This window comes from Drosophila teissieri, chromosome 3L (genome assembly GCF_016746235.2).
Source record: "Drosophila teissieri strain GT53w chromosome 3L, Prin_Dtei_1.1, whole genome shotgun sequence".
NCBI classification, from domain to species: domain Eukaryota; kingdom Metazoa; phylum Arthropoda; class Insecta; order Diptera; family Drosophilidae; genus Drosophila; species Drosophila teissieri.
This window is the reverse complement of record NC_053031.1, coordinates 622,338-638,618: the sequence shown is the minus strand read 5'-3', so window position 1 is coordinate 638,618 and position 16,281 is coordinate 622,338. Positions and strand designations below refer to the sequence as shown.

General features: G+C 44.9%; 1 protein-coding gene across 1 annotated transcript; it reads left to right on the top strand.

Annotated features, from left to right (window-relative positions):
- The first annotated feature begins 745 nt into the window (after positions 1-745).
- Positions 746-16,091, top strand: LOC122616385. Its single transcript, XM_043791825.1, is given in 4 exon segments — positions 746-975; positions 977-1,145; positions 1,147-1,308; positions 15,993-16,091. Coding segments are annotated over 4 exon segments (660 nt in total).
- Positions 16,092-16,281: the final 190 nt, after the last annotated feature.

Here is a 16,281-nt window from a genome sequence, read left to right as displayed (position 1 = left end):
GAAAAGCGATCAATGCCAAGTCAATAATAAAACGATGCCGATGCCGATCCGTTTGGTGGCGGAGAAGAATATAAATTTCTGGCCTATCAGTTGGCTCCGTAAAAGAGGGTACCGAAGCACTGATAATAATGTCGCCTGCGAGAATTCCTTTAGCGGCATTTAGGGCCACTTAATTATGACCCCCCCGCGTGCCCTTTCCCATCCATCCCTTCCCTTCCCTTCTCATTCCGTCACTCGCTTGGAAAGCAAAGAAGAGCCCAATCCTAAATTCCTGGAATTTCGACTTGGTCTCTTGTTAAATAACCAACTGCTGTATTTGTTCATGTCGCTGGCCCTTCACTCGGAGAAAATGGGGCATGCTTTTTGGGAAATGCATCAGGAATGCAGTTTCAGAAGGCTATCAATAAACGCTGAAATTTTTAACTGCCAGGAACAATTGAAATAGTTTTTGGATTTTCATCAACATCAAAAGGACATTCAATTTCAAGATGATAAGTTATTATCTCATAAATTTCCCTAAATAATTATTCCAAAATTCTAGACATAAGTTTTCCCCATTTATTAAAGTGCTTACCCAACTCCGCTTAACTGCTTAGTTGTGGGGGTACTCTGCGTTTCTTATGGCCTGGCCTATGATGATTGTCCACGAAATTGGCAAGGCGAAAAGGTGCTTCAACATCATAATCCACGTTCCGGCGATGGCAGATGAGAACGAGGCTCGGGGAGACGACTTGGACTTGGTTCGATGAACCAATTAGATCAAACAACTTACACCACTCCGCACACACACACACATACACACACACCAATACTGGGTGCAACAATACAACAACAGAGGAGAAGACTGCGAGAACAACAAAAAAGAATTCTTTACGAGCCTCGCTCCGGTGCACGGTCATCAAGTCAGCTCGTTCAACATTCAAGAGGCATCGATGATAATATTCATTCATTTGATCAAACCGCCGACGATGTCGACGGACGGAGATGCAGACGACGATGGAGACGACTTTCATTATGGGCCTGGGTCTCCAGACCTCGTCCCCAGTAGTCCCCCATCCGAGCTCCATCGCCATCCACCTCCGTCTACTGGGAGGCCGCCCAAACGCAGTCGAAAACCAAGTCAGGAACCAAGTCGGTGGTTCCAGGGGAAGTACAAAAACATATTGCCAAAGTAGCAGCAACAGGCAAAGCAACTACGGCAACATCATCGACCAACAACAGCAACACGAGAAATCTCAACAGCAGCATTATGCATCATTACACTGGGAGAAACAAGGGCAAGGGGCACACGAAAGGTTTGGGCAAGCTGTAAGTGGTTGGATGGATCAAAAAGGATACTCTGGCAAAGAGTATACCAAACGTCAATATAAAGTATTACAATTTAACTAGGATCCGCAGTAATAAACTAATCTTTATCTTTCCTTTCTAAATGGTAAATTCTATTCTACTAAAATAATAACACACAATAAACATTAATGAGTTTCTTGTGGAATAGTTGTCCCATTTATTCTTGTAAGCCACACACTTTCTTTCTGGCAGTGCACTCAATCGACACATTCACTTATAGGTCTCAAAATCGATGGGAAAAAGGAATATGTTGAACGGGTGGTGGCGGTGGCGGCGTTCGCTTGTAGCACGGCTCAAAACTGCTGTCCGTTGTCCGCTTGTCCGTTTGTCCGCCGTCCGTCGATCGTCCGCTCACACACACACAGCACACAAGGGCACGGACACACCTCCACACACACAGCACACGCACCCAGAGTGCATGTGTATGCAGACGAAGCCAAGACCTCTTTTTAATGTATTGCAATTCCAAGAATTTAGGAAGAGGAACGTGAGAAACTTTGTTTTTGTTATTTTCTTTTCTTTGCATTTCATTTCAAGATACGATGCCGATCTCTGACTCCCTGCCCCGCCCCCTACGCCCTCGCCCACTGGCGGTGTTTACGTCTCGAGCGTCCAGGCTTCATGGCTCTGTCCACTGGTGCTGATAGCCTGGCTAGCAAATCTGGCTGTTGTCCTTTGAAGATTCTTCCCAGGTCTTGGGACTTCAAAATTCCCAGTTAGGCATCCTACTCTTTTGGCTACAATCTTGCTAGACACACTTTCCGGTTTTTTGAGAAAATCTATTAAAAATAGATTCACCTAACCCAAAAATGCATTCTTCACACATTGCAATCGGAATTACGTACACAAACGGACTTATATGTATCTTCAAACAAATGTTTACCAATAAAATACATTTTTCAACTGCTAAATATGGAGATGATCTGGCTAGTATGCTTCTGAAAATAGCTTGAATACTTTCGCTTGAATATTGCATTTGAGGCATACATATAGTTTGGCATAGTTATCATATCATAAATCAATGTGTAATTCGTCATATTTTCTTTGTTTCTGAAGAAAAGTGCCATATATTGTACACATACTAGGTCTAAATGCAAATTATGGTTGTTTCATTATAAACCCCAATATTCAAGTTATCTATAAGGAGGTGATCTCTTTCATGAAACTTGGAACTGAAACCTCAGATCTAGCTTTTTTTCGCCACTCCCATGTGGGCAGCTCTGGAGGCCCAGGCTCTCGTATCCATAAGTCACCGAGGCGTCTTCGTCTTCGTCTTGGCCTCCGCTTCTTTTTGGTCTTCGGTGGACGTCGCTGCCTCTGTTGGCGTTGCAGTTTGCAGAATGCCCAGACCCAGACATTCATATTGTATACACTTAAGATTCTTTGTGGAATTTCGGTGCAGTGGAGTTCCGCGACGGGGGGGAGCTGGGCGGTGGGTGGTGTTTGGTAAGTGGTGAGTAGTGAGCAGTGAGTAGTGAGTGGGCCGGGCTCTTAGTGGTGTGAGTGCTCGAGTACTGGAGTGCTGGAGTGCTCGGTGTCTCTGTGCAAGGCGAGTGCAGACTTGGCTAATAAAGCCGGCGACAGGAGAAAGCCAAATTCCAAGAGCACAACATTGTAGCACTTGGGTGGTGCCGAGGTAAACAACAGTTCCATGGCACAACAGGGGCAGGGATCTCCGTTTCCATACCCATCTCCATCTCCAGATCCAGCTCCATATCCCGCGAACTGCATTTAGTTATTCTGTTTGCTCGCCAATCGTTTCCTTTCTGCATTCGCTGCAGATTTCGCCGAGTGTATGCGTGTGTTTGCTGGTGCGTGTGCTGGGCGCATTTCTTTTTGGGATGCCGCTGATCGGAACATGGATGTGGCTGAAGATGAGGATGAGGTTGTGGTGCTGGTGGTAGTGGTGGTGGTGGCTGTGCGCCTGCCTCCGGAATGTGCAAACCCATAGCCATTCGATTTTGGCGAGAGGCACTGAATCAGTTTCAAGTTAAGCTCTTCCAAAATAATAGAGCACTTAGTTTACTCCATGAAAGGTCGTGCTTTTACAATGATCAAACCATAATTGTAAGGTAGTTTCCTAAAATCACCCGATGAAGAGCTTCCTTATCCATTTCCATTTCATGTTATTTCTATCTTACATCATATTTTAAAACAAGCAGTTCTTCTAAAGATCGGATATTTGGGAACAAAATATATGACTGGATCTTTAGCCCAGGGTATCCCTTATTCGATCCTTTACCGATCAGCATTTTTTTAGTTTCGGCTTTGTATTCTTGGCCTTTTGGTTCTTTTTCTCCTTTTTACCTTTTACTGTGTGGCGCAGGGCAGCAGCGACAAAATAGCAGAATCCTGTTGCCATGATCGTTAACAAGATGCCAAGACAACGAGGGAGGGGGGCGGTTGCTGCAGGGGGAGGTGGGGAAGGCAGATTGGTGAAGGAATCTGGAATCTGTGGGAGCTTCGAAAAGTTTGCGGCAGCCAAATTAAATAGGCGCAAGCGCTTTGAGTTAGCCACGAGTTGTCCAGAATCCAGAATTCAGAATCCAGAATGGGATTTTCTACTTAAGTTTGTTGGTGTTGTTGTTGAATTTTTGTTGCATTGTTTGTTCGTGGTGTGCTGTTGTTGTTGTTATTGCTTAGTTGCTTGTTGTTGGGTTTGTTGTCGTATTTTGGTGTATTTTATGGTGTTGTTGTTATTACTGTTGTTTCTGTTTCCGAACCTTTCTCGTTGCCTTTTTTTGCGAGTGGCTTGCGAGTTGATTGTCCTGTCCCCTCAAGTTTTTGGCAGGAATGCTGCCTCACGGGTAGAAAGAGAGAAAATCTTCTCACCTGAGAAAGGCGGTGTGGCGAGGGGGGTTTCCACAGGGGGAGTGGCGGAGTATGCTGCAAGCCAAGGATCGAGATGCGGTTCGTTCTTGTTTTTCTTTTGAATTTTAGCTTTGTGTGCTGATTTCGTTTTTTGCTTTTTTGCTTTTTCGCCGGTGTCTGTGGCCAACTACTTGGAGTTCTCACATGTATCTGTGAGTACATCCCCATCACTGAACGAAATCAGGACTCCTAGACAAAGTTTAGGTAACGGCGAGTGTAGTTATATTTAAAACCAAGATTTTCTTCTCTATTCTGTTAGTATTCTGGTAGGTATAGAAACTCTTATGATTTAAACATCTTAATCAGAATTAATGGTTTAATTAAAGAGATCTTGCAGATCTTAAATCCATGGGTAAGATTCATTCATTCCACATCTGCAGTTGTGAGGATTTTGAGCATAATAATTCTTAACTAAAAACTTCGATTCCAGCTGGATATTTTTCCGCAGTGCACGTACGTCGTTTATTATGATTATTTTGTTTGGCTGCCTTTGGCCTGTGCAAAAATCCGCACATAATCTGGCAAAACCAGTAGAACAACAACACCAAAGGATGCGAACAGATCGGCTTGTTGGTTGTGCGTGTGTGAGCCAAGGCGCAAAATCCCTATCCTCACTTACATACCATACCATACCATTCCATACCTCTCGGTTCGGTTTGGTTCGCTTGGGTCTGTCTGTCCATAGGGTCCATAGGAGGGCTGTCCGATTGTCTGGCTTTTTATCTTTTCGGGATTTCGCCTTTTGTCCTGCTCAACGCATTCGAGTTTTCCCAGAAATGTTAATTATAATACTCGCAAACATACATAATTACTCGCATTTCGCATTTAGCATTTCGATGCCCGTAGTTCCCATATCTCCCATATCCTGTTTACGTGGCTCCGGATTCCAACCGTCGATTGTCCGTTCTCGTTTCTCGCATTGCGTTTATTAATGCGGCAAATAAATTTGCATGCCGTGCACATTTTTCGCCGTTCATTAATGCTTCTTGTTTATTTATTTTGAATATTTTTCTGCACTTTCCTGGCCTTGCGTCCTCGGATTTGGTCAATGAAAAGGGTTTGCTGCGTGTGAATTGTGCAGATAATAGAGGAAGCACCACCGGTGCATTGAGATTTGGGAGTGACATGTCAAGGATGCCACTGATACCACAAGGATACCCTAATAATGAATGGCGATCGAATTCTTGCGACTACATTAGCATATTTTCCCATTGTTCAGTTAGGTCTTTATCTTGGGGAACTTTGAATAAGGTAGACAAACATATGTAGTCCATATTGATGATACAAATTATTGGGAAATAACATTTTTTAAAGAAAGTTTCAATAATTTATAGTTTAAATTAATAAAATCTTTATAATTTAATAACTCAAATATATTGTTGGAGATCATTTGGTTTAAACATAGCCACAAAAACGTAAACAAATAAACAAACATTGTTGTTTCGCCTTAATTTATAAAAATATTTAATGTGGAATTAATTTCAAGTTTATGGAAAAATATAAAATAAATTTATAAATAATATAAACAAAATATTGGCAATAAAACGTTGAAAGCGGTAAGAACGAATTTGCATTTGCATTTTTGAATACCGTAAGCCGTTTTATATAATTAGTATAATAAGTGGATTAGACCAACTAATCAACGGAAATGGAATTTGTCAACCGATACTTAATATTTAATTGCTTAATTGACACAGAATTGGAAATTGAAAAACAAAAGCAAGGCAAAAGCCATAAAATTTAAACAATTTGTTACAACGCAGTTTTTAAAAGTTTATAATAAAATCGCCGCCATTATGTTTTTGCTGCCCCACCGCCCCACCACCCCATTTTGCTATTCGCCCTCTCCGCTCTCGCCCGAAAACTGAAGAGCGCAAAAATATACGACGGCCTCCCCCTGCCCCCTGCCCATGCCCACCCGCCAAAGCACAACAACAACAGCAAGAATGTCAAAAACTAACAAAAACCTAAACAGCAACGACGTCTCTCTCCCAAGCACACATACCAATACTAAGACCGATATCAATACAATACCAATACCACTACCAATACCAGTAAATAATGCCAAATGATCGCCAACTCTCTCGCACTCACACACACGCGCGGGCGCCAATTTATCACCTACTCACTCACGAACACACTCTGCCCCCACACACCCCAGTGCGCATGTGTAGGTGCTCTCTTTCGGGCACACACCAATACCAGTGCGCATACTAATCGCCGTGGAGCGAATAACAACAGCAACAACAACAACAACAAGAGAGCCGATCACGTATTGCGCAGATACGTGAGCGTGCGATTCGAATTCGGGCGGAGAGAGGAGTGGGGCGGGGCGGATGGGGGGGCCAACTAACGCCACCCTTCCAGCAAAGCGATAATGGACAGGCAAAGCGACAAAGAGCGAGAGCGAGAAAGAGAAACCAGTTGCCGTGGCACGTCGACCACATTCCAGGCGAAAGAGGTTAGACCTCTTATTTCATTCACAATTTTCAACGTTCGAGTTGTTGCGTTGTTGTTGTTCTTCTTGTTGCGTTGTTGTTGTTGTTCCCCTTGCAGTGACGCCGGCGCAGTCGTCGACTGCAGTAGAGGCGGTGGCAGCGACTGCATTTGGGGGCCGCATTTTGGAGTTCCACTGTGCCTTGTTTTTTTTTTCTCGTTTTCTCCACGGGATGCTTGGCGCTTGGCATGCGACACCCCAAAGAAAAGAGACGAAATAGGAAGGGGGAAAACCCTAAGTGCCAAGGAATAGGGGCATGCGAACTTAAAATATCCATTTCATTAAGGAATATAGTAATATTCCTAAACATTATATAATAGATCCATTTTCATGCATCTTCCATATAAACGTCGATATGTACCCCTAAACTGTCCCAGTTTTAAAAAGGTAACAGGGTCTTATGAAAGCAGCTACTCCTATGATAGTCTTCATTATAAACTTGGAAAGATATACTATTCCTTCGCTAAACTTGGTACATAATGCAAACTTTGCCTGGGAGCCAGCGGCCAAAAGAAGTGGCGCCCACTGCAGGGCCCGAAGAAGAAGAAGCAGCAGCAGGAGGAGCAGCAGCTTAAGGCCGATCAATCGCCATCGATATCGGGGTGCCTTGTATTTGTTTATCTTTCGCCAGCGCCTTTCAATTCATTCCATTTCCATGTTGCCTTGCAGATAAGGAAACTGTGATAACGCAACGCCCAAGAGAAGAAGAGCAGAGTGATAAAGAGACGGCGGCGAGCGGCATTTCAAATGCCCACAATTTATAACCTGTTTGCCTTAATTTCTTACTCAAATGGCTAGCGAATTACAATAAATTCCTTAACCAGGCATGTAATCGCGTTATCATCATTATTTACAATTATAACAGCGGCACGCACACACATGCACTCAGACGCACACCTTCGTATCTGGGAAATGGATGTGGCCGAAGAACCAGCAGCAGACTTTGCTTGCACCAAGAGAAAATGTGCTTACTTAATGTCTGATAAACAATTCCACAATCAAATATACAAAATATTCATCAGATCAAGCGGGAAAAATGTGATATTTGGCAGTTTATCTAGAGATTTGGTATCATTTCTCGATTTTAGCCCGGTTACTTTTAATATCCCTAAAACTTCCCCAAGTGGTGAGCATAACTTATAGATATGCATGGGTATCTCTAAGATAGTTTCGCTGTGGCACATAGCAGCAACAGCAACAAGTTGCCCACGAAGCGGACGCGAAGACTCGAGACTCGAAAGAGTGTGCACAGTGTGCATACCTACACATACTTCAATGTTACCTAATTAAAGTTTACATCCAGCCATCCAAGTACGGGGCTTTCTGTCGCTAGTTATAAGGCGGCACCATCAGCGGCATGATTCATTGGAATGCAAAGAATTTTTATATGTTTCTATCTACATACGTTGATGGCTGTTGCTTGTTGGCTGTTGGCTTTTACAATTTCAATATGTGTGTGCGATGAATGATTTTGTAACATCTGAAGCAGCAGCAGCAGCAGCAACAACAGCTACGGCAGCAATTATAACAACGGCAACACCAACAGAAACACCCTAAAAACATCAAGGCAAACACTGTGCATGTGCAGTAATGGGCCAACCATAACAAAACAACCCAAAAATCGGTGGATGGGGGGATGGGGCCAGCAAGGGGGGCCCCCAAAAGAGGCGGCGGGAGGGGGAGGGCCGCCGGACACAAAGTCCGACGGACGGACGGACGGCAAGTCAAATAGACAAGCAGGCAGACAGACAAACAATCCAATAGATAGACAAATAAGCTTGGCACTATTCGTATCCGAGAGATACGAATGCGACTACGGCGACTACGAGCACCATGCTCCAAGCTCCAAGCTCCATGCACCATGCCACACATCGAGCGAATTACAAACGAATACAAATGGAAATGGAAATGGAGACGGGGAGTATGGCATATCTTCCAATCGAACGGCACTCACTAAGCAGATCAGATTAGAGATCCATCAATGGACCAAAAACCATTACGCGGATAAGATCCGTGGAGTGGAAGCGAGTGGCGAGTGGAGCGCCCAAATGGAGCCCTCACACTTCAGATGGCCAGCGACCCAATTAAAGATTGGTTCATCGGATTAAGTAGGGAACAAACCAGGATAATCAAATGCGCGATATCAATAAGTTTCATAATTCCAGAAAGATTCGATTAGTCAGTTTGTAAAACAATATTATGGAGATTTTACCGCCACTTACAATAGTTCATTATTACATCAAATTACCACCCATTCTCGACTTCAGCACAGCATTTCCCAGCGTCCCTTTTCCCTTTTCCCGGAAAAGTCAACGCCATTAAAGTAAACAAAATTTATCAGACCCCGGATGACCTTCGAATGCTCTGATTGAAAACCACTTTCCCTCGATAATTTTTCCCATTTCCCAGTCTCGGTTTCCCAGGCTCCGCAGCTCAGGGCTGGCGAGAAAATTAGTTCCAAAGGATAAGAAAATATTATGACGATCATGAATGGCATTTACAGCCGTCGACACTGCAACTGACCCGAATTCCTAGCCACTTGTGAGAAACGGGAAAGTATCTCACGCTGCTTCTCCCTCTCCCTCGCACACACAAAACGCAGTATCGATAAAAATTGATTGCACATATACAGTAATCCCGAAAAGGTCTCCTCAGGGCGATTCCAGGAAGCATCTTTGAGATGCCGCTGCCGAAAACCCAGAAGATCGCCTGGAATCGGGGATGGGAATGGAGATGGGATGGGTTTGGCTTTGGTCGGGACTGAAATGTCGTCGGGTATCCGTACTTGTTTGTAATCAACACATCACTTCCCACACTTGACGACGCGGCGATCGATCCTTTGATATTGGCACACCCACACACCACACACATGGAATGTCCCATTCGTGCACTGGAAAAAAACAGGCCACTTTGGGATATTCAATGACGGGTGAGTTACGTTTAAGTTGTGAGTAATACTTAGCTATTTGGGTGAAAAGCGAAGCTGGAAAAGAATCTTCAAACTCTTCAATATCATAACGTTATTGTTTTCAAATTGAAATGTACATCTCTATTTATCTCATACAAATGCTGCGCAATTTTTTCAAGTGCACCCATAGCTCGTCCTAATCACTTCACATTTGTATTCATTCTGAAATCTGTGGCGTGGCACAGGAAGTTATTGTCAGCGAAATGATTACACGCTGGCCAAATCACAAGTGTCCACGGTGGTCTGCCCCTCTACGTTCTTGGAAAATCGATTCGAGCACAAGGGAAACACTGAATGCTGGTGACCAATCTCTACATGAGGAGGTGCCCATTGCCGTTCAGTGGAACGTCCGTGTCCATCCGATCCTATTTCAAATGGCTCAATGACTTCTACGAATTTCGCAAGGCGGGCGAGCCACTTGCCACTTGCACCACTGGCACCACTTGCACCACCGAGCCAAGGGACCAAAGAACCTCCACTGGGATGTCGCACGCAGAGCTCTGCCCAGCGGGTTGGCCAGAGTTGGTTACGGGTCCAGGGTGCAGATCGGACGGCATTATGTGCCCAATTTGTTTGTTGTCGATACGCTTTTTGAAATCGCCGCCTACAATGCAGTTGCCGTTGCAGTTGCAGTCGCCTTATTAATCCTCGTTGCTCCGTGCACTTGAGTATTTCGATCTGGACTCGTTTTGTTGTGTTTTCTGCGTCTGGCCAATGTCTGTCTTTATCTTGGTGGGAATACGATTGCGGGGAGTTCCCACTACTACTCGAAGTGCATCGAAAGAAAGTTCGATTTATAATTGAAAAGTCACACAAACATGCAAGCGATTTGATGGGAAATCTTCGAGTTTCTCTGCTTTGGGCATGGATAATTCAGTGATCATGTAATACAATTCTAAATATCACTAAACGTATATGTTTCGAAATAAAAAAATGGCTGGCTGATGCATAATGTTCTTCGAGTTCAGAGAGCCAATCAAAAAACCGTTTTCGTGAAACTGAATAGGTTTACTTAAAAGCAGGCCCATTCATCCACTCGACAAATTCCGAGAATCGACAAAAAATTCCATCAGCGATTCATTCTTCACAGCGAACCGAAACCAAAGCCTTAGCCGTAATTTGCCCTATGAATAGTCGGGATGGACTGCATTCTTGATGCCCCGCGAAGTCGTCGAGGTGTCAAGAGTTTAATTTTCAATAATTCCCAATCGAGGAACCTGCCACACCCCCTCACCCCGCCCCTGCTGCCCCATGATGGGCGCTGTAAATTGGTTTCGCACCCACCGACAGCGCCAGTTGCTAGTTGCCAGTTGCCAGTTTCCAGCCAACTTTGTTGGCCAACTCTTTCTCACATTCTCGGCCAGGTTCAAATCGACTCTCTCCCCCGTGTTTGCTCAGCTTTTGAAGTTGCAGCGACAACATCATCACCATCGCCATCGCCACAGCCATCGCCGCGTGTTGTGCATTGTTGTTATGTTAAGTGCGGCTCAGCCACAAATCGACGTACCTTCGGATGGATGCACAGCGAGAAAGTAGGGCTGCTTTCAATTTAAATGAATACATCATCTAAATGGTAGCCTTTGCCTGATTTGCAGATAGGAAACTCGCGTTGCACGTACAACTGAGAGGCTTCAAATCATTTCAAAGCTTTTAAAGCAGTCGCAAAGGATATTGTCTTTCGCAACAAATCGTAGCATACTTTTTATGCGCCTAACAAGCCAAATATCTTGCCACACCCACAAAACCTAAAATATATACTTATTTACTAGCTTTGCTAGTTTTGGGAACTAGATCATGAGGCTGAAAAGCTTTTGGAAATATTGCATTGATCATTTTAGGTCGCATTAAATTGCAAACGAAATTTTCGTAGTGTAGCATCGTTGGGTTTTTTCTTTGAGTCCGAGTCCGAGTCTGAGCCCAAGTATAGGTTTAAGTTTGCTTTTGAGTCTGGGTCTGGCTGCATTTGAATATGAAAAACGTCGCGCGTTGTTGTTATTGCTGTCGCCGCTCTTCGTCGGAATGCGAGGAATGCAGTTTTCCCCGCTGATCTCCGACCCTTTTCCTTCGTCTTGGTCTTTGTTATCAGCTGGAGGGCCCTCATCTGTTCCTAATGCCTGCCATACATAAAGTTTGTCCATCGCTACACCGCGAGAAAAGGGATGGTGTTCACTAGGCTACATAGTAGTACCCTGGAATGTGTGGGTAGCTGTATCTGCTGCATCTGCATACAATACATGCAACACACTGGTCAGCCAGATAAAAGGCATGGCTAATTCTTGCCGAATACGGTTGCCAAAGCCAAAGCAACCATCATCATTACCAGCTGCAACTGCAACTGCACTTGCCCCTTCTGCCCCCTGGAAATCGCAGACCCAGTGCAACGGGCATTTTCATGCAAGAACGCGGAAGAATGACTCAAGAACTGTGCACAATAATTCGAAAATAAATGCAGAGGAAAGCAGAAAAAAGATGATACTACTGGATGATGGCTAGCCGAATGTGGATATGCCCTAACAAATACTGCGAAACTGTATCAGGGATCGATGAAAATGGCAAACCAAAAGATTACTAACTAAACTGCTGGCAGAAATAAGTATGATTTCCTAAAATTATATTAGTGAGCAAATGTAGCAGAAACACTCGGTGGAAGGGCATGAAAAGCGCTTAGCGTTCGCATCTCGGCACATGCAATGCCAACTTAGACGGATGCGACTATAAATGCGACTCTGCTGTGGTTTTTGCTGCTGCAATTGTTGCTGCAGCGTTGCAGCAGTGTTTGTTGGTCTAGACCTGTTCAACCACTGTTGCACTGGAAGGTTGTCTGCCGTCTGCCGCTCGCTGAATGTGGCCACTGTTGCCAGGAGCGGATCGAAGACACCTTGGACGGAATGGTATTGGGATGGGGATGGGAATGGGCTTGGACGACTATCAATCAAAACATCAACGGCACTGGCCGAGCAGCGGGGTGGAGCTGGGGGAAATTCAGAGGGGGCCGCGATGGGGACGGTCTAAGTTTAGACCGCCTATTTGGCGGTGTTCGGATTCAGATACTCAGATGCTCAGATGCTGATGTATCCATAGGAATAGACGAGCGACGCACACACATCTGTGGCGCTGCTGATCTAACTGTCTGTGACAAATTTTATTTCTGTAGCGGATCTGTCTGAGTCCCCCTTCTGGCCAAGCCCCTCGGCGCCCGCCGGCAGCCTCGGCCGCGGGAAAATCTAATGTCACTTCGCAGCATATTTAAAAGCACATAAAGATGTTTTAGACAAAAATAAAAACCGAAACTTCTTAGCGTCTGCGTTTGTCTCCGCCGCCAGTTGAACTGACCGACGAATCCGCGACGATTACACTGGGGGAAGAGCTGACCAAGTGCGAGATTCAATTGAAAACTAGGTTGAAAATATAGAATATGGAACTTGAGACACATCACTGAACATATTTCCCTTGCTTACAAGGAAATTGCCTCAGTTTATGTCTGTGATAAGCGAAGTGCTTTTTAATTAAAAGGGTACACACACTGTGCTGTTTTCTCGCTCTGTACTGAGCTTCCTGCAGACGAAAACATGGCCGAAAATAGATCGCAGACTGGCCAGACGACAACGTTGCGCGGATAATGTCGCAATGGTAATGGTACTGGTGGCGCTACGCCAGCCAGGGCTTCCATTTCCTCTTCGTGCCAGGGCTGCACCACTTCCGGCGCTTATCCTGGGGCTTTGAATGTTAAGCATTGCCTACCTACAGGCGCCTGGCGGAAGTGAAAGCAGTTCGCGCATTCCTGCCATTACATGCCTCACCTCTCGAGGCCGCAGCCCTGGTGCGCAGAAATTCGCACACAAATTAAACATTGTCTGGCCGGATCGCAGTCTCTGACCGACATCAACATCCACAACCACATTCACATCCACATCAACATCAACGTCTCGCTGGCAATTCTTTCGCGACGCTTTCTTTGAGTAATGGACGCAGCAGAGTGCGCATACGCACGTAGACAGCCGAGGTCAAGGAAATAGGATCGCTGTCTGACGTATTAAACGCAATTTCACAGAAAGCTAACGACTCATTAACATGACTTAGCAATAGATAGAATATACTATATTATAATTACATTGCAGAATACGTAATACCTCGCAACTCTTCACACTGCGAAGTAAAATGGGAGATGGACACGACTATATAAGTACTATACATACCAGTTCCCTACCAAACTCAAATTCAGATTCACTTGCCCACCAAATTAGAAACTTAGCAACAACAGAAATACATTTGTCGCCGGCTAAAAGTGGCGACAATCTCCACTAAGAAGTCTATCTTAATGGGTTTAGTCAAACTACGGATCTTCGTTGATTCAACTTCTTTAAACGAAAACCAAACGAAATTCAAGTTTAGAAAAACAAATGGGGAAAATGCATTCCGAGGTGATGGTTGCCTCTAGACACGTTTAGCTGTTTATAGAATAACAAAGGCGACTCCTACAAGGGGCAATATGCACACCTCCCGCTGCCTCCCCCGCAAATTTTATTTAAAGTTCTTTCGGGGAGGAGGGGGCGCTTGGCCATCACTCCAAATGCCTTTGTGTTCCCTCGCTCTCGGGGAGCATTGTCTGGGAATGCCCAGCGCCGTCGGTTTGGTTTGCCGAGTGCTCCTCAGTTGGCGCAGGAATGCGACGTAGGCGTCCCCCATTTTTGGACGATAGTTTGATGCCTGAGCAGATGGGAGAACTTGAGTAGAACACGCTTACGAACTTACGGAGATGTTTTAAGGAAAAACACAACAGTACAAAGATAGTTTATAGATGTAAGAACACAATCTCACATCTGAATGTGGGCTAAGTAGAGGGATAAGTTGACTAAATGAAGTACCTATGTCCACATTTAAACATATTTGTTTTATATTTACTTTCGGGTATCTCCCCACAACTTTTTCCCAAGTGCAGGGCGGCTGACTGACACGTGAAGACGCTGTTGTGGCACACATGCATTCCATTCATCCTCCTGCACATGGGGGATGGACTGGAGAGAAACTAGAACTATGGCCCAATCACTACAACTCAATCATCGGTCGAAAATAGCAAATTTCTCCCGAGATTCCATCCGTTGCCCTGCCATATTTTTGGAAGCCATTGAGGGGTCCAACTGCCGGAAGAGCACCCCAGTCACGCGGATCCACCCACCTCATCCCGCCATATACCGCCACATCCCACCATTCGCCCAGATTCCCAACCGAAACGCTGAGGAGATCTCCCCGTGATTTAGGAACACTAAATCCGAGCCGACATGGGGGAAAGAAAATGCGCGCAAAGGTGAAACTCCAGCGGGAATGTTCTATTTCGGGCATACCGGAACTGAAAACTTTCTATCTTTATTTACAGGGGAGGATTCCAATGCAACTGCTGCTGCGTGCTGTTCCGCATGCAGTTTCTGAGTTTCGGAATTTCTCTTTCTGAGAGCTCTGTAATAAAATCCAAGCAAATGGTGATAAATCCGTGTGTTTACAACCTTATATATGGAAATCGATAGAGATTTGTCACTGCTAAAATAGGTCAGTTGGCATCTAAGAATAATGAATAGTTTCAGAACTAACGAATCATACGCTCATTGCGCTTGCAAAGTAAATGAGTGTGACTAAATTGAGGCGTTCTCAGAAAATTATGAAAAACAGAAGCACCTTTGTCACACAAATCAGGAGTTCGATAGGACACGGTCATAATCCCGAACCCAATAGCACCAATAGCACCACCCCGAAGTATCGTATTTCACTCCCGACTTCGGTTCCCATCAGAATCAGAATCAGATTCAAAATGAGAATCAGAGGCAGAGGCAGAGGCATTTTGGCGAAGAGGGCAAAGGGGCTAGGCCCGTTGATCTTCACCGATTTCCTGCCGATCGCACGTAATTGGGTGTCCCGCTAAAAAAGTCATAATCACCTGTCCATCCTTTATCACGGCAAACCCGTACAGACAACTTTGGGAAACCGACGGCCAAACGCCAAACGCCAAACTGAGGCCCAAAAGTTTAAAACTCCGTAAGCGATTTTTATGCACCAAGTGCATTCGGACCTGGACCAGCAAAGAAAAGCAGAATCAGGCAGAACAGAAAGCAAAGAAAACGAAAAGAAACGAAAAGAAACCAAAAGAAAAGAAAAGAACAGAGCCGAACACAACAGAAAGACCAAAGACAAATTCCTGCGTTTTTCCAGGAATTCACTCAATAAACTCAAACAAAACCCAAACATTTAACAAACGAGCCCCAGCCACATTCACATCCACCGTCCACATCCACATCCACAACCATATCCACATCCCAGCCAGACGACGGCGAGGCGAAGATGCTGACCAAGACGGAAGGCGAAGATGAGGATGAGATGTGGGGGCCTCAAGCGGGGAATGCTGGAGGAGGATGGTGATGTGGATGTGGATGGGGAAGGGGGACGACTACGATGCGAAGCGCTGAGCAAAACACAAAATAAACCAAAAAGCAGCCAAGGAAGGAATTTCAAACAAGAACACCATGGTGTTGTCGCACTCCACGAGCCTGGAGCTGTGAATGTGAAGCGGACGGTCATAGACACAAAAGTGGATGTAGTAAAGTACGGT